Raw genomic sequence first — 21,342 nt, forward strand, 5'->3', positions numbered from 1 at the left:
AAAAATAAAACTTACTTTTTACATTTGCCGTGTCCTTTTGCCTGTCTTGTGTCTTAATTTGGTGTTTTAGGCGATCCTCCCTGTTCCTTCGTTCCTAAGAGGGAAGAAAAAACGCCTAAAACACCACTTCAAGACGCAAAACAGGCAAAATGACACATCAAATGGCAAAAGTGAGTTTACTTTGTATATTTACTGAATTTTAAGCATAACTGAATACGGCAAAATCGAACCCGTGATAACAATTCCCGTACAAAGCTGCGTATAAGAGCCCAGTGATCCATCAGGCCGGACCTTATCCCGGAAAACTCGCCCCGGCCCGGCCGTGGCCGTGTCAGGCAGCCTCGTTCCCAGGGTCTCTCTCGCCCCGCTAGACACCGGCACACGCTTTTCCGGTCCGCTGGTCAAGTGGGACGCAGGCTCTGAGAAGATGACAAGCGCGCGAAAGCGAAAGAACAAGAACAACATTCGTCACTCCAGCTGAACGGCACGGGAAGGTCAGATGTGTTGATGTCGATTTCGATTTAAAAACCGTTCCTTTGTTCATTATCACAGCCGCACGAGGAGAATATCAGTTGAAAAAAACTGCCCTGTCTGAACTGCTTGAGTTGCAGTTGTGAATTTACATGCAGCTAGAAACTGAGCCTTGAACAAGGTTCTGCGGATTATTGCAAGAAATTCTTGGCTTTTGAAAGCAATAATTTCTGCACGAAGGAATAAAGGTAAGAAATATATTTTAAAGTTATTTGATCTGGGTAGCGCTTGGTTTGTTTGTAACCAAGTGAAAACCTTAAACTGTTCGAATTTGTATTTAACTCTTGAGGATAAAACCTGGGGGATCAGCAAAGGGGGTGTCGTGATCCTGTTTCCCTATTGTTAGTAACCAAATTCGCATATGACGTATACAGTGGTTGAGGTCACACTTAGACTTTTCCTGTGGTTAAGGGCTTTTACTATAGTAAAAAAAAGTAAACAAAAGTTAACTATGGTAAACTGTGTTGTTGACTTTTACATTTCCCAGATGGCTTCTTGTTTAAATGTTGTCAATCAAACTGCAATTTGATGACTAAAACAAATATGCTCAGACATTTCACTTTCACTCGCTTGCATGTCGCCTGCAGTGAGCCATGGAGTAAGAACGCGTGGTCCATACAATTATTGCTCATCTTCTATTAATTGCTGCTATCCGGAAAGCTCAGAGATTCAGATTTATTGTCCTGAACATGTATTTTCTTCTGAGCAGACGACGGCACGACTTACCCACTGCTCTCCTCACAAGGCGAATGCTGAGAAGACAAGCTTCTGCGCGGCGAAGAAGAGCGGACATTTGTCCCGGGGGGGTACTTCCTATAATGGCCTATACGGGGAGGCTCCGCCCGAAAGGGGTACCTTTTTCAGGCTTCAGGTATATAAAAGGGTAGGGATTTCACAAATTTAGGTATATGAAAGGGTAGGGAAATCTGCCATAATGATATTTTAAAAGGCCTTTACATTAAATATTTCGAGCAGACGCAACTTTTGGCTGTATCGTCTTAATTTATTAAGCGCTACATAAAAATGACAAGAAAACTTCCCGTTTGAGGTAAATGTGATGTCGCGTAGGTATATGAAAGGGGTGCCTTTTTGCAATAAAAGGTATATAAAAGGGGTACCTTTTCTATCAAAATGGTATATAAAAGGGTAAGGGGTTGGATCTCCGGGCGGAGCCTCCCCGTACAAAACTTTTTCGAGTACCCCCCCCCCGGGACATTTGTCAGACATATTTTCAGCGACTTTTCTAGGACAACTGAAATAAAAGTTCTAGCGTTGCTTCTGTGTTGATCCGAACACAAGAATAGAGCATGTGAATGAAAATGGCGCAACCATTTCATGGTTCCAGAGCTTTGCAAAATTTGAGACCTTTCATGTCAAAACATAGACAATCCATTACTTAAATAAACAAAGTTTAGATAAACGCGCGATAAACCATGCCTTTTCAGGTCGTTTTACCATAGTAAACTTCGCTTTCATCCTGCCGCCGTTGCTATCGCGACAGACTACGATTACATTTACCATAGTAAACTGAAAAAAGCCGGTCACACTACAAATTGGCTTAACTATAGTAAACTTGACTTTACTATAGTAAAAAAAGCACTAGTGTGACCTCAACCAGTATGTTGCCCTATTTCCGGACACCCCTATTTCCGGACACTTCGACTTAAAAATTTCGTATATCGTCGTAACAGTAAAATTAAGTTTAAACAAAAAGTTCAGAAGACTTAGCGATTAGTCTGCTTTCGTTTGCTCTTTTTTCGGCCGAGCTGCGCTCCGTTTAGAGGGGAAAATTCAAGTTTTCGTGGAGGTAGGTAAAAAAATGTTTCTTCGTAAATCCGATTTTTACAGCGCGTCAAACTACATCGTTTCAATAAAGCGCTCTGCTCTCGCAAAGTGCGCGATATATTATATTTATTTATATATTAAAGTAAAGGTAAAAGGACTAGGTTTATCAGCATATAATAAATTTTCAGTTTTCGCTCTTAATTCCCGAGCACGGTCACCAAAGAGTTAAGTTGAATTTTTGATGAGGTGTGCCTAATTCCGGACGCATACCTACAGCAAACTTGTTTACCTATTTGAAAACAATTTTATGGAATAGGTCTTGAAAAACAAGCATTTTTGTAACTGTCTGTGCTGTATTAAAGCTTCGATACCTGTTTTGGTATTGATTAATCTTCCTTGGCGAACTTCGTTTCAAGTGGCCGAAACATTCGCTGAACATTGTTTATGTCAATGGCCTGATGATTTCCTCGCTAAAATTAAAAGAAAAATGCTTTAAATTTTGCCTGAAAGACAATTTTTCAAAAGAATAATCATTTATTCAGCCCTAATGACTTATATTTTACCATGATCGGGAATAATATTTCCCAGAGAAAGGGAGTATTTTCCTCGTAACGATCGTCCGGAATTAGGGCAACTCGTCCGGAATTAGGGCACCGAATTTGACCAACTCTTTCCATGATTACAAAGAAGCCAAAGAGATTTAGAAGATAAAACTCCACGACCTACTTACCAGCAGTGGAAGCTACATTGTGGGTAAGTTTCAGCTCGTTAGTGCTGTTTTGAAGTAAGATATTACGGTAAGTGCAAAAAGTGTCCGGTAACGAATCACGCATCTTCTAGCTATCTTCAGACCAGTCTGGCACAATTGTTCAAATTTGAATGTTTGTGTGTTTGTGCTAGCAAACTGGAGAGAAAAGTACTTTGTTAGACTTTATTCCTGCCAATTTGAATTGATTTCAATGAGTTATTGCTTTGTGAAAATTTTGAACACATGTTCTGTATTAAATATTCCTAAGGCTGGAAACTATCATCGAGTGCATCTCACTCGAAGCTAAATATCTTCTATGAAATTGGTCAAATCGCTAACAAAATTTCCACCACCATAATCTCCGGTAATTTCTCTTTCCTATCATTTTCCCTCGGGTTTCGAGTGTTTTACTGAAGCATAGAAAAATCCTTCAAAGTGAGATTTTCTGCTTTTCTTGTTATGCGTAACTGTTTAAACCACACACCAAATGGCCTCAGGTTGATGAATTACGCTGTGGGACCCGGATAGGTCGATTTTTAGCCAGAAATAGAAATTCAGCATTTTAGAAAAGGGCAGGCAATTTTCACGTGCCTCTGATTTTTTTTCCAGTAGAAAATCGCAACAATAAAACTGATTTTCCATTTTCAAATCGGACGAGGTACGTCGTCTGATGCCATCGTCCTATTTTGTACCATGTGATACATTTTGTCCAATGAGTGTACACAAAAATTAATTGTTGGGTTTGAAGCATGGCTGGGCTGCGCTCTAAGGGTGTCCGGGTGCCTCAGGCGACTAACTTTTGTCTTTGGGTGACCAAATAATCTTATAAATTTCTTTCATATAAGCTTTATGCTGGGCACCCTGGATCTCATAGTTTGGAATCTTTGGGCTCCTTGTAATTTTTCTTAGAGCACAGTCTTGCACCCTGGAAAGACACCAGGGTGACATTACATGTAAGCTTATCTGTATTGAGAAGTGAACAAAATTTGAAAAAAATGTGCAAGGATAACAATGATCAAGTTTCATGATTGTGTATTTTTGAAGCCAATTGGAGGCTATTGTGTTTATTATGATGTAAATATATGACAACAGTTCATATTTGAAATGCAGATAAATGTGTTTATTATCCCACTGATGTTTTCACTCTAACCCTTGTAAAAATTTTACCGCGATCGCGCCTCGAATGTCGCGATCGCGCCGCGACTGACGCGATCGCGCCGCGATTTGTTGTCATCGCGACGCGATCGTGCGTGACGCGATTGTACCCTTGTAAAAATTTTACCGCGATCGCGCCGCGTTTTTGGCCGCCACGATTGGCGCGATTCGCGCCGCGATCGGCTTGGATCGCGCCGCGATTCGCGGCGCGTTTTTGGCCGCCGCGATTGGCGCGATCGCGCCGCGATTGAGCTTGGATCGCGCCGCGATCGGCTTGGATCGCGCCACGTTTTTGGCCGCCGCGATTCTCGCATCGCTGCGCGATGGGTCGGGAATCGCGCCGCGATTTGGCTTGAATCGCGCCTAAATCTATAAATTTAAAAACAATTATCTTGGCGTTTTGCATACCGACAAAACAAACACACAGACTGTATCCAAACAACATCATTTATTTACGGAAGCTTACAGAAAAAGACGGCCAGTTTCGCTGCCGAGCACAATTAAATTTCGCAAAGCCGGAGAGCGTGATTGAGTCTTTAGTTTACAAGCAAATAAGTGAACAGTTCTTCTGTAAAATGTGAACAACACATACATAACGGCAACTAACCTTTTACTCGTGCTCAAGCGAAAGAAGATGCAATGATGTGATCTACCAAATGAGCGAACTATCTCTTGCATCTGCGAAGAAGCCGAACCGTCGAAGATGTGCTTTCTTTTCCCCGAAGCTTTTTTAAATAATACAACATTTAAGTCCCAAGCATCAACAGGTACAACTTTGCATTGAATGGTCCTTGCCGTCAAAGTGTTTTCCTCTTTCCACTGTTCAAGTTTTGCATTTTTTTTAAGTTCACAGTTTAGCTGTAGTTCAGTCAACAAAGTCCATGACGAAGCGACGAAGCGCTATAGCTGTTGAAATTATAAACAAGCTGTCGCTCGAATTAACAAAACAAATTCTAGCAGTTTTCACAGAGACGCTTTTCCCTCAAGTTAGGTCCCTTCTAAACTCTTGTTATTCAGAAGCAGCTAAAAAAGAACACATTTTTCCAGTCCTGATTGTGAAGAGAAAACATACCAACTTTCTCGAAATAAAATTTCTTTTCTGCTTGCGATGGCGTAGCGATTGCGTGTACTATGCACTACGTGACCTAACTCAGCCAATCGTAACGCTCAGTTCACGACACCTTGCGGCAAAAGGCGGGAAAGGACTTCGATGTGTGTGGTCTACGATCGTGGTCTACGGGAAGGTAAATATAAAACTCTAAAAAAAGCTCATTCTGACAGCCTCTTCGGAGCCACAATTAAATTAAATGCCATATAGAGGATTTTTCAATGCAAAAACGCAATCGCGATCGCGGCGTGATGAGTGCGATCGCGGCGCGATTGATTACCACCGCACCGCAATTTGGAGGGCTGGAATAAATCTCGGAAAGTGTTCCCGGCGAGAACTCACTTCTCGATCACCGGGAGAAAGTCAATATGCTTTGAAACTCTCACAAATCATGCTGTGGTCGTAACGCAAATCATGACTTGTATTGATGAATTAAACTTTAAGTACTAATCAAAGTAGTTATAAAACTAGTTTGATTTAAAATGTCGAAAAACATTTTATTACGTGACGGTGAGCCGTGAGGACGTGATTCCCACGAGAAAAGTTTTATTTAGTTTTAGTCTAGACGAACTGGCGCGACAAAGCGGCGCGTGATAATGAGTAAAGATAAATTAAAAGATAAGAATTTTTATTTCTTAACAGTCCGTTTTTTAATCTTTTCAAACACTTTGTTTCTTTCTTTTCTTATCTTTGTGGAGGCTTAATACCTTTGAGCAATCCAATGACAAATTTCTGTCGGCCATTTTCTTCAAATGCAAATACAATCAGGAATTCGCTGCAATTGCGTTTTTTTGCATTGAAAAATCCTCTATATGGCATTTAATTTAATTGTGGCTCCGAAGTGGCTGTCAGAATGAGCTTTTTTTAGAGCTTTATATTTACCTTCCCGTAGACCACGATCGTAGACCACACACATCGAAGTCCTTTCCCGCCTTTTGCCGCAAGGTGTCGTGAACTGAGCGTTACGATTGGCTGAGTTAGGTCACGTAGTGAATAGTACACGCAATCGCTACGCCATCCCAAGCAGAAAAGAAATTTTATTTCGAGAAAGTTGGTATGTTTTCTCTTCACAATCAGGACTGGAAAAATGTGTTCTTTTTAGCTGCTTCTGTTAATAACAAGAGTTTAGAAGCGACCTAACTTGAGGGAAAAGCGTCTCTGTGAAAACTGCTATTGGTTTGATAATTCGAGCGACTGCTTGTTTATAATTTCAACAGCTAGCGCTTCGTCGCTTCGTCATGGACTTTGTTGACTGAACTACAGCTAAACTGTGAATATAAAAAAAATGCAAAACTCGAACAGTGGAAAGAGGAAAACATTTTGACGGTAAGGACCATTCAATGCAAAGTTGTACCTGTTGATGCTTAGGACTTAAATGTTGTATTATTTAAAAAAGCTTCGGGGAAAAGAAAGCTCATCTTCGACGGTTTCGGCTACTTCGCAGATGCAAGAGATAGTTCGCTCGTTTGGTAGATCACATCATTGCATCTTCTTTTGCTTGTGTTTCGATACAGTCTGTGTGTTTGTTTTGTCGGTATGCAAAACGCCAAGATAATTGTTTTAAATTTATAGATTTAGGCGCGATCGCGGCGCGATTCAAGCCAAATCGTGGCGCGATTCCCGATCCATCGCGCCGCGATGCGAGAATCGCGGCGCGATCCAAGCCGATCGCGGCGCGAATCGCGGCGCGATCCAAGCTCAATCGCGGCGCGATCGCGCCAATCGCGGCGGCCAAAAACGCGCCGCGATTCGCGGCGCGATCGTGGTAAAATTTTTACAAGGGAAGCCTTTCAGTAAAAAAGTGAACATTGTGTAATCATTGGAACTGGTTGTTTTGTTTTCTACAGTATGGGTCTTATCACATGCTGGGTCTATCTGTTTTGTGTTTGCTGTTACCTCAGTGCTTAAATTGAACTATGCCTACCTGCAAGGATAACATTGGTAGAAAAAGAAATGAAAAGAAAGGAAAAGGAATAACTAAAGAGGAGCTTTGTCAATTTTTAAATGATGTGGAAAAAGGAACAGCAATGTTCCATGAGCAGTTCAAAGACAAAGGAACTTGCAACAATAAATGTCCAAGCAAACACTGGAATGATATTGTATCCAGTAGCGTAAGTTGATGTGAAGTTCTTATAAATACCTTGTTGTTGTCTTCAGCCTCTTGCTCACTTCATTTTATTCCTCTTCATGCTGCCTGGCACATAAGGCCTTGGCCTTTTTATGATTATTTTTTTTTTGTGACAATGGTTTAAAATTTTTATGGGATTGAGTTGCCAATCAACCCTCCTCAGGCCTTTGTCCAGGCTTGGGAGGTCTTGGGACTGGCAGGATGAGGACAGAGGATCCATTCAGGCTCAGACCTTTCCTACAACTTAAATATACCCTAAGACTTGGAGTTCTAATAAATAAATTAAAATAATTACTATCTAGAATAATTATTCATGTGCATAATTATTGCATTGCTTTGCCTTTTATCATAGTTTAGGAATGGTGGCAAGGAGAAAAATGCTATTTCTCAGTCATTCAAGAAAAGCAGTGGGCAGACAGGAACCAACAGCAATGTTGCTGGAGAATGTTACAAGACCACTGTTACGGTAAGTCAGTTTGCTTATAGTATTAGCAGGGGGCAATAACTCAAAGATTAAGGCAATGGGCTATGATAGACTTGCACCAAGTCGCCCTCTATTGGCGAGCGAAGCGAGCCACGCGTCGCGAAGCGACGCGCAGTGAGTCGCGAAGCGACGACCGCGAGTGACGAAGTCGCGAGAGGGCGACTTGTCCCGCTTGAAGGATTTTTAATCAAGTTTCCCGCCAAAAGTAAGAGGTATCAATTATCAGGGGGCGGTGTTTCTGCGAGCGCGTGACTTTTCTAGCAAGAGTCAATTCTTGTTTGTGATGGCGGAAAGTAGCGAGCGCGGGGTCAACTCCGACCAAGACGATCACACGAATTTCGATTTCTCCTTGCTCGAAAAAAACATATTTGTATTCTTTGCGCTAAGGAAGTCGTAAAAACGATTACAGACAAAGATTGATCGGCCCAGGGGGGAAAACAAGGCTTAATTGCTTAGACCTGGAAATCCTCGCCGGACGGCAATAGCGTCGCGCACAAATGACGTCACCAAAATTGAGACCCCCCACTTGACTCAGACAAACTACAAGAGCGATATGAAGAAATTATGTCGCTCTCGAGCACTTCGCTTCGGTCTTTGGCAGTTCTTACGCAAGATGATGGCGTTCCTGGCTCGAAATTTGAAAGTGAAGCAGAGAACTACACTGTGGATCAGTTAAAACGATGGCTGAAGTGCAGAGGGCTAAAATTAAGCGGAAAACGACAACCCTTCGTGACGACCAAATTGTGAAACATGTTACGGAATATATAAAGGCTGGACTACTATCGAGCCGTAAAAATCGTATTACTAAACACTAATCACGAACCTAGTGTCAAATTTAGAATTGACCGAAAATAGCTATTTTGATCGGCTCGAAATAATTCTTATCAGCAAAAATGTAGCTGAACGGTATAGCAGTCATTTGCATTATCACAGTTGTCGGCGTTTGTCGCCCGAAAGATAACACATTTCCCGCAAATAAAAGCCAAAAATTCCTGAACCTTCTGTGAAACTTTTATTCGATCTTAATAAACGTTCGCCATGTTAAAAAACTGACATGACTACACATTACAAGAAAGCATGACAAACGTGACCATCGCGACCTTTATTTACAACCTGGCGCGCCGGGCGACGTACATTCATGCACTATTATAAAGATAAGAAATCCTCGGCGGCAGAGAGATTTCGCTTTCTTCATTTTCGGATGACTAAAGCGAGAGTATAGTGCTTTTACAGGCGTCTTTATTTTTTATTTTTGATGTTACTTTCATTCACGTTTTGCATTTTTGATTCATGTTCAAAAATAAATTCTTGCGACACGACAAGTTTCGATTCAAAAGCAGGCATCACATTTATCCCTCACACAAACCTGGGTCGACTTATCATGACTTATACCTGTTTTGCAATCAATGTTTATTTGCCCCATTCAATATTTTTACAATAATTTTACCTCAGTACCGTTTCGCAAAGTACCATTTCGTAAAGTACCGTTTCGTTTCGCAATTCGTACCGTAAGCCGAATGGAATGAAGACTTTCTTCCCCGATTCCTCCAGCTCTAAGAGCGATTTTGGCCAATGTTCAGGATACCTTGAGTCGGTTTTGCACTCACCATGACAGCTGTGCTTTGTACTAACCATTCTTGACCCTTTGAGAAAGCATACACTCCGATTTACCTAACTTTTCACATGTTTTCTTCACGTGTTGACGCTCTCTCGCATACAATCGCTTATGGCCGACTGCAATGTTTGTCTGAGTCACGCGGGGGGTCTCATGAGACCAAATCTATTTTTATAATTTGCGCGCGACGCTATTCGCAGAACCTAAACTTACTACAAATATTATTTGTAGAAACTGTGCCGACAAAAACGACACGATCGTGAAGAAAGCAGAAGAAAGTAAACGTTGTGAGGGATTCGTTGAAGGCTGGTCATTAAGCGATAGCTAAACAATACTTGAATACACATGACAATATATTGCTTCCAAAACATAGATTGCAAACACTTTTAATCGGCGAAATATGTGATGGTAAATGTTGCAAAGTGCTTCTGGTCTTCCAAAAATAGTTTTGAACTTCAAATCAAATATGTCCTTTAACTGTTCGTCGCTGCAGTCGTCTCCAACAGATGAGGCCACAATCCCACGGTTTTTCAAAGAGAAAACTTGGTCTTTCATGAGCGATACTATAAAAGGGACAACAACAAGGACTATCGTCGTGTCGCCTCCATCTCGCATGTAGTCGGTGGAAGCTTTTGCCCGCTTGAAAAAAAAAACATTTTTTCCGCAGAGATACGCTTCTATGACATGTTGTTGATATTCTTTTAACTCTTCGTTTCCTTTGAACTGTTGAGCAATTTCCAACGCTTCCTTCGCTGTTCGCATGATGTGACCTCGACGTGACAAGAAATGTTGCGTGAAGTAGCGTCGATTTACATTTGAATGACACTTTCTTTGAGATCTCGACTCTGATTGGCCGCGGTTATAATTTATTCACCGACCCGTTTTTGGGTTGGGAAAATTGGCGCGCTGCAAGTTGGAAAAGTCCTTCGTACGCGACATACCTAAACCGCGCGTAGAAGGACTTTGAGAAAGTCTATGGGCTATGACTAAATACAAATATTTAAATTTGAATTTTTAGGACCCTCAAACCAGGCGGAGTAAGAGGAGTGGTGAGGCAATTGCTCGTGGAACTCAAATTCATAAGCTGTTGGCTAACTTCTTGCAGAAAAGAGAATCCAGTTTTACACTGGACAAATTTACACAAGCCGAACTGCAAGTGGGAAAGCTTGTAGAAAGCATCGAGAAGAAGTTTGGATGTCAAATCATATGGGGGGAAAAACGAATAAGTGCACATGCCTTTGCAATAAATGACAAAACAACGCATCAATGGAGAGGCCAGTTTGATGCTATTGGCCTCATGAATGATGGTCAAGTAATTGTTATCGAATGGAGGACTTGTGATGATGTGCAGTCTTTTTGGAATAGTGCAACGCAATATAAAGAAAAAGTGTACCAAAGTCTCCTTTACAGGGAACTACTGACAGCCAACATGAGAGATTACTTTGACAACAACGAGATACCTGCACCAGGTATCATGATTGTCCCTATTGACAGGGAAACTGTGGAAGTGAATGATCCACGCTTGTGCTTGGATTTTAGAATGATGGAAGAAGCAGGCATTCTTGATTCTGTTAATCAGTTAAGATGGCATGTAAAACCCAGCAATTTGCCCAGTCAAAATGGATCAAGTGGCCAGAAGGTACATACATGTGTACATAGGTGTGGATTCACTTGTAACCTTTAAATCCCTATCAGCCTTAGTCAGATTATTTATTTTTTCTTAAAATTAAGAATACTTTCGTGGCTGGTCTGACACGCATGTTTCGTCTCCGCCAAGAGACTCTTCAGAGACCTTTCGGTAAAAGCTAACTCGTAGAACATCGCGTTCGAAGTCCCGCTAGCGACAAAATGATGGTGCAATCTGGCCTTACATCGCGTAAGCATTCCCAATTGCGTAACATGTAAATTGTTAAATACTTTCGTGGCTGGTCTGACACGCATGTTTCGTCTCCGCCAAGAGACTCTTTAGAGACCTTTCGGTGAAAGCTAACTCGTCGAACATCGCGTTCGAAGTTCCCGCTAGCGTCAAAATGATATGATGCAATCTGGCCTTACATCGCGTAAGCATTCCCAATTGCGTAACATGTAAATTGTTAAATACTTTCGTGGCTGGTCTGACACGCATGTTTCGTCTCCGCCAAGAGACTCTTCAGAGACCTTTCGGTGAAAGCTAACTCGTCGAACGCGAACCAGAAAATTGAGATTTCAAGTTATTCTTAATTTTTTAAAAGCTGATGAAAACACAGAACTGGGAGTAGATACCATGTGCCAACAGGACTTGTACTTAAGTGAGGGTTGACTGACATCAACCAAGTATTTTCAAAATTTGTGAACATTGACAAAGCTAAGGGTGATAGGTACTTAAAAGTTTATAAAACAAGAAATCATACTAGAAAAATTAATTAATGATTGAATAATATTTAGCATTTTTAAAATATGTCCTAAGTCTGAGTCATACATGTACATGCCTCTGTAAAGCAAGTGGTGTTACTACAATGCGGGCCAATTTGAATACTTGCTTACTTACTCAACCTCTTCGTGCCCCAAAGGACACTTGAGGCCATAATTCTAGTACTATGTATCGAATATTGAAACTGCATGGAGTTTAAATTAATTCACAGGCTTAATAGTGGGGACCACAGAGACCATTGTGTAGTCCCAGAAAATATCCATACCCCCACCACGGAGGGAATTTCATGTAAGACCTCCTACCTCTCTGGAATTTTTGTAAAGAAAAATACCCCCCCCCCCCCCACCCACCCCTCCGCAATTTCCAAAAGTATTTTGCGTACCCCCAGCCCCTCTGGAAAAATAAAAATAAATTGGGCAATGCTCTAAACATGCACCTATCAATGTAAAGCTGCTGGGGGGGGGGGGGGGAGGCCGGGCATAGGCAGGGGATTTGACAGCAATTGTTTGCCCTTAGTGGGGACTTTTGACAGTTTAAATGGATGTTTATTAATAATTAACTAGTTCTTTCAATATTTTATTGAAGTTTACCGTATTTACTTGATGAAGCGCTGCCACCGAATAAACGCGGCATTTGGGTTAATAAGCGCCGCCCCCAAATAAGCGCCGAAGTCCCGAAGTCCCTCGTTATTAACGCTGAATCAAATTATCTTTCCCTTGTTGGGGTTGGCCAACAAGGGAAAGATACAGCAGCTCTAGTGGTCCCTGATACATGTACATAGTACACTGTAGGTGTTACAAGTAGGTTTGCTGGGTCCTTTAATTCCAATACTTTTATATGAGGAAAGTGATAAAATTTCGTTGCATTTGATTCATCCAGCCTGCATCATAAGTAAACTGAATATTTTGTGATGAATTCTTACGTTAAATTTGTGTTTCTGTTCTCTTTCCCTATATACAGATTAATCCTAGACTGGATGTGCCACTATTGGACATATTTGTCAATAGGCAGAAAGAAGTTGAAGAACTGGGAGAACTTGAAAGTTCAAGACGGTTGTCAACAATGTTGTCTTTGTTTGACTTGTTGGAGAAAGATGTAAGTATTCAATGGTTGTTTTGAACTGATTATTGTTGATTTAGCTTCAGTGGTTTGATAATATAATTATAAACAATAACACAGCAACAGAAATATGAAATACAAGTAATTCTGTTACAACAAACAATAGCTGCAACAACTTGAGAAATACTTCCTACCTACCTACTTTAGCTACCTACCTACCTACCTACCTACAGACCTGTCTAGCTACAGGTTTATCTACCTACAGTACCGCTGAAATGTAAGTTACCACCGTCTCGCGAGACGTGTCTCGTTTCTCTTGAGACGAGTCTCGCACTGCAAGTACCAAAGTTTCGCCTTCTGTTGCATTTGTTTAACTGTCAAGTGAGACTTCACCGACATTCCCTTTTTGTGTGGATAAAGCAGGATAAAATTTCGCGTGTGAATCGGTGGCGGCACGCTTGTCTTTACATGTTTATAGTGTTTACTTCTTCGTGGCTATAACTTCGTCGAAGTTATAGCCATGAAAGAAAGCCTAGAAAGTATTTTTCTTTAACCTAAATGATCTATACATGTATGTAATTACTGCAAAATGTCTTTCCAAGCGAAACTGAATCAAGCTAGCCATGATAGTTTCGCGCCGCCGATCGCTCCAAGCGCTTGCTTAACATTTGTCTGAATCATTGGCGGCATGCACGTCTTGAAAATGTTTTACAGATCTATCAAATGACTCATTCGTGTGTTAAACAAGAAATTATTTGTTTTTTCACCTAAACAAGTCATAGTTTACAGCAAAACGTTTTGTCTGCAGGTACATGAAGAAACTTATCGTTCATAAAACTTGCAATGTTTACTTTTACACAAAATATGCATGAACTCGTTGCTACGGACGACAAACAATAGGACAGGATAGGATCGCAGCTTCAAGCTAGAAACACAGATTCGTTGTTAATTGATTGATTGACTGACTGAATGATTGATTGCATTTTGATAAAAATTAAATAATGGTTGTTTATTAATTTTGTTGGTTTGTACTTGTTTTGGGTGGTTCAACCCTCCAAGTTCATGGCAACTAAAATTTTGGAGCTGGCGACTAAATTGGAACCCAAGTCGCCAGCCTGACAACTAAAATTGAGAAGAAGGATTGAAAGCATGAGCTTAATTTAGCGACTAAAATTTTTCACTGGCGACCAAACTTGGGCAGTTGGTGGCCAAATGGCCACTAAGGAAAAAAAATAAACTTGGAGAGTTGTATTTGATTGACCGATGAAATAAAGGTTAATTAATTTGTTGGTAGTTTTGTATTGATGACCTGAGCAAAGAGGTGAAACAGAGGATTATCGATGCTTTAAACCAGATGCCAGATAATGCTGTTTGTTTGCTGAGTAGTGAGTTGCCACAACTAACTTCACTAAAAAACAACATGGATGAGGATTCACTCCAAGTCAGGTTTGATATGACTGTATTCTCAATCCTACACCTGTATATTATTGTATATATCTGTTGCAGTTAATTTTTTTTATTTCAGTTAGTTATTTTATTTTAACTAGAAAGTTTATTTTCGTACTAGATTTTTTTAAAACTAGGTTGATAAGTAGAAAAAGTAAAACACCTCCCAGGCTGATGTCACATAATCTCCCCCCCCCCCCCCACCACCACCACCCTTACTTAGTATACTATAAATCCACTCCCCTAAGTACTGTACATGTTATGTAATATATATTTTTTTTTCTTTTTACTTATAACCTCCGCTAGATTTAAACTCTCAACCTCTGGATTTGCTGTCCAACCCCTTCTCCACTTAATGCCACATAGGAAACTTTGGGTGAACCACTATTTTTAAGCGATGATGTGTGTGATGAGGTGACGTCATCGCTTTATGCCATCGCATGACCGACCGGATCTTTTTGTTCGTTTGTTTGTTGTCTGTTGTGCGTGAACAGAAATCACATTTAATTAACTTAACACGTAGAATGTTCAACGCGTAGAAGACAAAAGCAAAATACCCTCGTGCAGTTAGAAAGGAACACTACAATGTACATGTATAAAGGAAAGAGACAAATTATATTTGTTGAAATCTAGTAGATTTAGCAGACAGAAATTTCTGAATTCTTTTAAAATACACAGGGCCACTGTGAGCAAGACATCCTTTGAGTTTGAGCTTTTAAAAAACTTGCCCCTGTTTATCCTATATTGTTTATTGAATGTCACAATACAATATAACGCAACCTTTGTTGAGATAACAAAGGGAAATGTTGTTGAATTAAGTAAATGTAAGACAATATAGATCTCTGTGACTCCGTAACTACCGTATCCCACATATTTGAATTCTGACAGATCCTTACAATACTATTTATGCAATCACTTACATTGCTTTTTATGTAAAAAAAGTGTAGGTTTTCACATACAAGGTTGTCAGCCACCTTTACGTTAATTTTTTTGACAAATTTTCTGTTTCGTATGAATCAGCATGCATTGTGTGCCATTTATTTTTTAAATATATGACTCCAACCCATACCCTTACCCTTACCCTATTATTAACTTAGTAAAAAAATCAACTACTGTAGTTAGAAAAAAACTAACTAGTTAAAAAAGAAATTAACTGAGATAAAAAATTAACTGCAACGTAGCCAATGAAAGCAAAATGACCATCACTGGATAAAAGGTAATAATAAACGGCAGAAAGCACAGACAGGAGTTTAGGTCAAGTACATGAAAACAAGCTCGGACAAAAAGAAAGCATAGTATGGGGAATAGAAGTAGTCAGTATATTTCTTGTAATTCTTGAAATATCTCTGTCAGCAGTAAGAAATTTATCATACTCTTGGTTGGTCCTTTCCCAATCCAATTTCTGTACCCCTCTGCCAGGGTCTTCCTTTAAAACTGCACATGAGTACACACCACAAAGCCAGACTCTTGAATACAAGAACATATTATAACCCTATTAACAGACAACTATGAGGAAATTTTGAGATCAATAAGCTGGCCCTTTACGCAAGTGCACCCCTCAGACACTGATCACAGCAGTCATTGATAAATTCTGTATTTGAATTAATTTTGTTTCCAGTAGCATAGGAGATGCCCAGTCTGCTATTAAACCAGTAAGTAAAAAGGATATTTTTTGATGTTCTAATAGATAGAAACTAGAGGAGTTTGATAGCTCATTGAATGGGACAGGGTAAATAACTCCAGTTTTTTTGCAAACGTGGGAGGCGCGATGGCCTAATGGTTAGTGCGCCAGACTCCGGATCAAGCGGTTCCAGTGCGAGACCTGGCCGAGGTCACTGTGTTGTGTTCTTGGGCAAGACACTTAACTCTCATAGTGCCTCTCTCCAGATGTATAAATGGGTGCCAGCGACATAATGCTGGAGGGTTACCCTGTAATGGACTAGCATCCCATTCAGGAGGGAGTAGAAATATTCCTAGCCGCCTAAAGCTACCGAAACCGGGATAAGCTCCAGCAGTATGGGCCACATGGCTCGACGCTTCCCCCCCCCCCCCCCTTTGTTGCAGACAATCAAGTCGCCATGACTACTATTGCTACTCCTCCTTGATGGGATACTAGTTCATCTTAGATACATATACATGTAGGTAAAGGTAGCACCCCAGTGTTATGTCAGGTTTCATTTAATTTAATAGGAACAAATGCAGATTGATGCCTGCTGTGAAGTGGTTTTGTAATATACCTGTATATGATGAAAAGTTGTCAAATAGACCTTTCCCAAATTCACTCCAGTGACTGTGAACGATGGTTTCAAGTTGAGGCTGGAGTGGACAAAAATACAGTAAATATATGAAATATGTCGACACTAGCCTCGGCTTGAAACCATTGTTGGCGGGCATTGAAGGGTAATGAGGGCAAGGTCTTTTCATAAAAGTAGTAAAGTTGACAATGTTAGGCAAAATTAGAGGTTGATCCCTTAAATAAACTTGCCATTAACAAGACTTGACTAAAGATTGCCTTATCATTTATGCCTTTCTTAACTTCAGAAAGCTTCTTTGTACTATAATTGTGTAAAATATTATGTAATCAGTAACTGAAAACCATATCACACATGGTGTTTTCTCTAGACTGACCAAAAGCATGTTCTGAAAAGACCATCAGTTGATAGTCTACAAGATGTTAGGAACCAAAAAGTTCTGAAGAGGTTGCACATTAATACAGGTAAAAAGTTAATGCTGATATTTTTAAGTAAACATTTTATATTCAGGTGACAGATTAGGGGAGTTGCGGTGTGGCCAAAGCAGTGGCATGGAACAGATAGTGTTGGTTATTAGAGAATGTGACAAGCTTATGCACCTACTGGCACAACAAGAATTGATGATGATGATGATGATGATGATGATGAGAGACTTGTATGTGCAGATGGCATTCTAGCCACTCTCAACCTACAATCACTTGCCTTTCTCAGACTGTGCTATGCCCTACAAAGACTTTAGAAACATTTTATAAACTGTTCAGCTTGGGTTAATTGCTGTCAAATTAACACCTACAGAGGGACAATGTTTGAGGATGGGCCTATCATTATCTTTGTTTATCAGTTAACTTGGTTGTACTTAAAGGTAGCTAGTACATAGGGTTATGCTCATATAATCATTTAGCAGTATCAGTTATATTGTGTACACTTGGATCATGTGTTTTCACTGGTCGCCATTTTGCTGTTGTGTTGCCCTCTTGGGAATTATTCTACAAATCTTCAAGTACATTAAGTGTCAATGGTCATGGAGTTTTGAAATTTGCTGTCTTGCCAATAATTATTGTTAGTTATTTTCAATTAATATTTGTTTTCAATGCAGAAACCTCTCTGAAAGGAAAAAAGAAATCCAAGCACGAGCGTCTGGATATGTCAGCAGTTGGTAGTCAGAGACAGGTAAAAAAGCATACTACATGCATGAACAATCATGTAATCATCACACTAATATATGAATCAAAACATAGGCTGATTTAGTGTTTTTGGCAAACAAATCCACAGATTAACGTCTGCTTTATAATTTGTTGTTAAACTTCTTATGCTAAAAAATACTGCCAAATAAATAAAAAGGAGTAAAACTGTCAACAGTCATGAATGAGGTTGCATGATCTCTTCATTAATTGTTTAACAAGAGGCATTATGGAAACCTTCGTTTTTTATGTGACTGGCATGACTTGCGGCGTTTCCAAAGGTGCCTATGATGCCAATAACAGTACTTAGCAGTCAGGCTTCCAAATAACCCAATTGTAAGTTATGCGAGCATTTTGTTTTATCTTGTTGCTTGTAGAGTGACCTTGGCCATGCCACTGAAGCCCTGACAAGACAAGATCTTGTCAAGAATGTTAAATCAGAATCTAGAGGGTATGTAATGTCATTTGTCATCATTTGTATATAGTTGTTACTTGTCAAAGTGTTCTTGGATGATTGCGGATGGTGGTAGTTGTATACAAGGCCTAGAATCCACTACTTCTAGCATTTTTCCCATGTATAACCTCAAAAGTCAGACTTTTTTAAATGAAAATTAATTTCAATGCAAAAAAGAAAAGAAAAAAATTATTATGTTACATTGTGTATAAAGTTAATCCCATATTGCCTCATTGTGTGATGTGAAAGAGAAACTAAAAGAATGCATATATAAGATTATGATATCTTTTTTGAATCGCTGTCATTGTTCAATTACATGTAGTATTCCATTTAACGCTCTAACTTGTTGGAATCTTCAGTTCGAACTGCAAAATGGGTGATGATAAAGTTGCAGGAGACACATCCCTTGAATACCAGAAACCAACTGTCCTGGGAGAAAAGGTAACTTGCACTTTGTTTCAATGCACCTGTCCAACAAAATCAACACTTTAAGGCTGAGGAGAAAAGCATGCATTTTTGTTAGCCTCAATCATTGTTCTTTAAGAGCAGAGTGTAATTTAAAGCCACAGCTAATAGATCATTTTCCAAAAATATGCATGTATCTTGTGAATGAATAGTTAAATTTGTTTCAGTACATAGTACATGTATGAGCAGCAACATTAAGCAACAAGGATAATGGGTGTGTACTTTCAGATCATTAGCTGGGCCTGGGGCAAGCCCAGTTTATAAAGTGGGATGACAGTCTTTCACTTGCAACATTACCCTGCACGGCCAAATTGAAAAAAAAAAAAAAAAAAAAACGAGCAAAATCTTGATTTGTGGCAGAAGTTAAAAAATTGATTCAAACTAATTTCCCCTAAGAAAAGTATCACCATGTAGCATTACAGCACCAGATCTGTAGCTAAGAAGGGATCCCCCTTAAATGTATACTTGTGGAGGTGGCCTAAAATAAAATGAGCTGTGATCAACCGAGTTAAGTGCAAATTGAATGATGCACAAGGAGCTCGTGAACAGCAAAATTGTGTATATAATTTGGGATTGGCAGATTGAATTCATTTTAGGATTTTTATGACATTGTGTTTGCGCTGTTGTTTATGCAACTTTCATCTGTTATGTTTTGTAAGTAGAATTTTTGCAGATTAATGTTAACATTAGTTGGAAATGTTTGCGAATCTTTTCATCTTCCACTGAATAAACATCCAGAAAACTGTACTTAACAGTGCTAGCAAATATCTCATGATTTTTATTAAGCAGTATTTCTTAGTATGAAGTCATAGTAAACTTTGTTCTGTTTAAATTAAATGTTCATTGGTAGGTTGTGAGTGATTTGTTAGAAGAATGGTGTCGTCTCTGTCGCCAGCAGGAAGAAGGAAAAGAAAGCGAGAAGGCCTTCACCACTTTCATTGAACTGGTGAGAATTTGTCCATCTATATCTACAGCACTCTTGTACCAGATGTGATACCTAAAAAGCTCTTTTGTATACTGTACATTTTCAGCTTCGTCGGCAGGGAATTCATGAAAATGATGCTCTAATGACGAAGTTTCTGTGTATCAGCACAGAGCTGTGTGTGAAAGTGGAGCACAGAGCATTGGAAGATCATGTAAGTGTATTGGGCTACTTACATGTACAATGTAGCAGTTTCTTCTCAGTTTCCTATTAATAATGGGTGCAACAAATCATTTACAGCGAAAAAGGATTGTTGAGGGGAAAAACTCTGACAAGGTTGTTATGGAAGATCTGTCTCTGCATAAAACTTCCCTTGGCCGTTATCTTTTCTATGTTGCACTGGCCCTGTAATCCCAAGTTGAGCATAGAGGTTTTTTTTCGACGTTTTTGCTTGTTTACAAGCAAAAATGGTAGAATAGGGGTTAGTAGACAAAATTTGGATCCACATATTTGTAAACTCTCAAGGGACTTTTTTAATTTCTCAAGGGATTACTTTCCGCTTTGGGTGATCACTTGCGATTTCGTGGAAAAAACGTGACTTGTCACATTTACAAACGTTATATAACAATTTTAAAAGTGACATGTCAGCTTTCTTATCTCAACGCACGTGTTTCTGAAAGGCGATCTATAAAAAGCGTCGCACAAACAATGGATTGCGTAACTAAAACACGAATAAATAATCACTAGCACTTACATCGCGTTGAGAGCAATGTTGCATGAATCGGCTTTACAACATGCGATCGTATCTACGCACTAAGTTCGAGTGGAATTTCAGTCAAAGACAGCAAAATTCTTTCGTATTTCATCTTCAAATATAATTCGAAAGCATTCACTGTATATGTGGCTTTTGTTTAATCCTGGGTCTTGATATCCGACCCTCGCCGAGCCTAGACAAAACGCAGCTTGAGTGTAACGATTTGTTTACGCAATGTTTTCTCCGACAGTAGTCGGAAATATCCGTATTTTTTTTTGTGTGCTTTTTCATGGAGCAATCGTAACGATACGGCCTTGAACACATTGAACGGCGGTCTACCTATAACAATTCAAATATAGCGTCGCAAAAACAAAGCGTCGAACGCATATTTTGCTGTTTCATTTGCTAATTTCGCTGCCGTAATCGACTGCCTCGAAAGGTCCTTGCAGTTTTAAAGTATAGAATTGTCAGATCTCGCTGAAATTTGCACTGTTTATTTGTGTAATGTTAAGGAATATGTGTATAAATACCCGGCGCGAACGAGCCATTTTTGACAAAATTATATGGCTGCATTTCCTCCGCGAAGATAGGAAATTGTTAAATTAAACTACAAAGAAACTGTAATGATAAGTTCGAAGAACAATGCACAGGATAAACCTTCGACTCATACTTCATGCAAAAACGTCGATATCTCGAAGAGACTTTGATTAACATAAGGAACGATAGTCAACAACCTTCGTTTTGAGCATGTGCATGCAAGTTGTCCTGGACTCTCTCTTCTCGCGCCTGCCACCTGGGGTCAACCCCTATAAAGGGTGCGTGGAAGATAGAGTTCAGGGACTGGA

At 39.8% G+C, this 21,342-nt stretch overlaps 1 protein-coding gene across 3 annotated transcripts in view; it reads left to right on the forward strand.

Annotated features, from left to right (window-relative positions):
* Positions 1–449: 449 nt before the first annotated feature.
* Positions 450–21,342, forward strand: part of LOC144640420 (uncharacterized) — a 30,918-nt gene continuing 10,025 nt past the window's right edge. The window contains exons 1-13 of one of the 3 annotated variants that reach the window (XM_078499574.1): positions 450–719; positions 7,175–7,438; positions 7,808–7,921; positions 10,573–11,193; positions 12,925–13,059; positions 14,318–14,469; positions 16,088–16,121; positions 17,092–17,185; positions 17,818–17,891; positions 18,280–18,353; positions 18,716–18,797; positions 19,672–19,767; positions 19,853–19,957. In XM_078499574.1, coding sequence (XP_078355700.1) covers positions 7,244–7,438; positions 7,808–7,921; positions 10,573–11,193; positions 12,925–13,059; positions 14,318–14,469; positions 16,088–16,121; positions 17,092–17,185; positions 17,818–17,891; positions 18,280–18,353; positions 18,716–18,797; positions 19,672–19,767; positions 19,853–19,957 — 1,776 coding nt within the window. In that variant the 5' untranslated portion in view covers positions 450–719; positions 7,175–7,243. Of the gene's footprint in view, positions 720–6,517; positions 6,654–7,174; positions 7,439–7,807; positions 7,922–10,572; positions 11,194–12,924; positions 13,060–14,317; positions 14,470–16,087; positions 16,122–17,091; positions 17,186–17,817; positions 17,892–18,279; positions 18,354–18,715; positions 18,798–19,671; positions 19,768–19,852; positions 19,958–21,342 lie in introns of those variants that run through there. The other 2 variants (XM_078499576.1, XM_078499575.1) reach the window with 2 other exon arrangements.

Source organism: Oculina patagonica, unplaced genomic scaffold (genome assembly GCF_052425735.1).
Source record: "Oculina patagonica isolate OP01 unplaced genomic scaffold, crgOcupat unplaced3, whole genome shotgun sequence".
Classification (NCBI taxonomy): Eukaryota; Metazoa; Cnidaria; class Anthozoa; order Scleractinia; family Oculinidae; genus Oculina; species Oculina patagonica.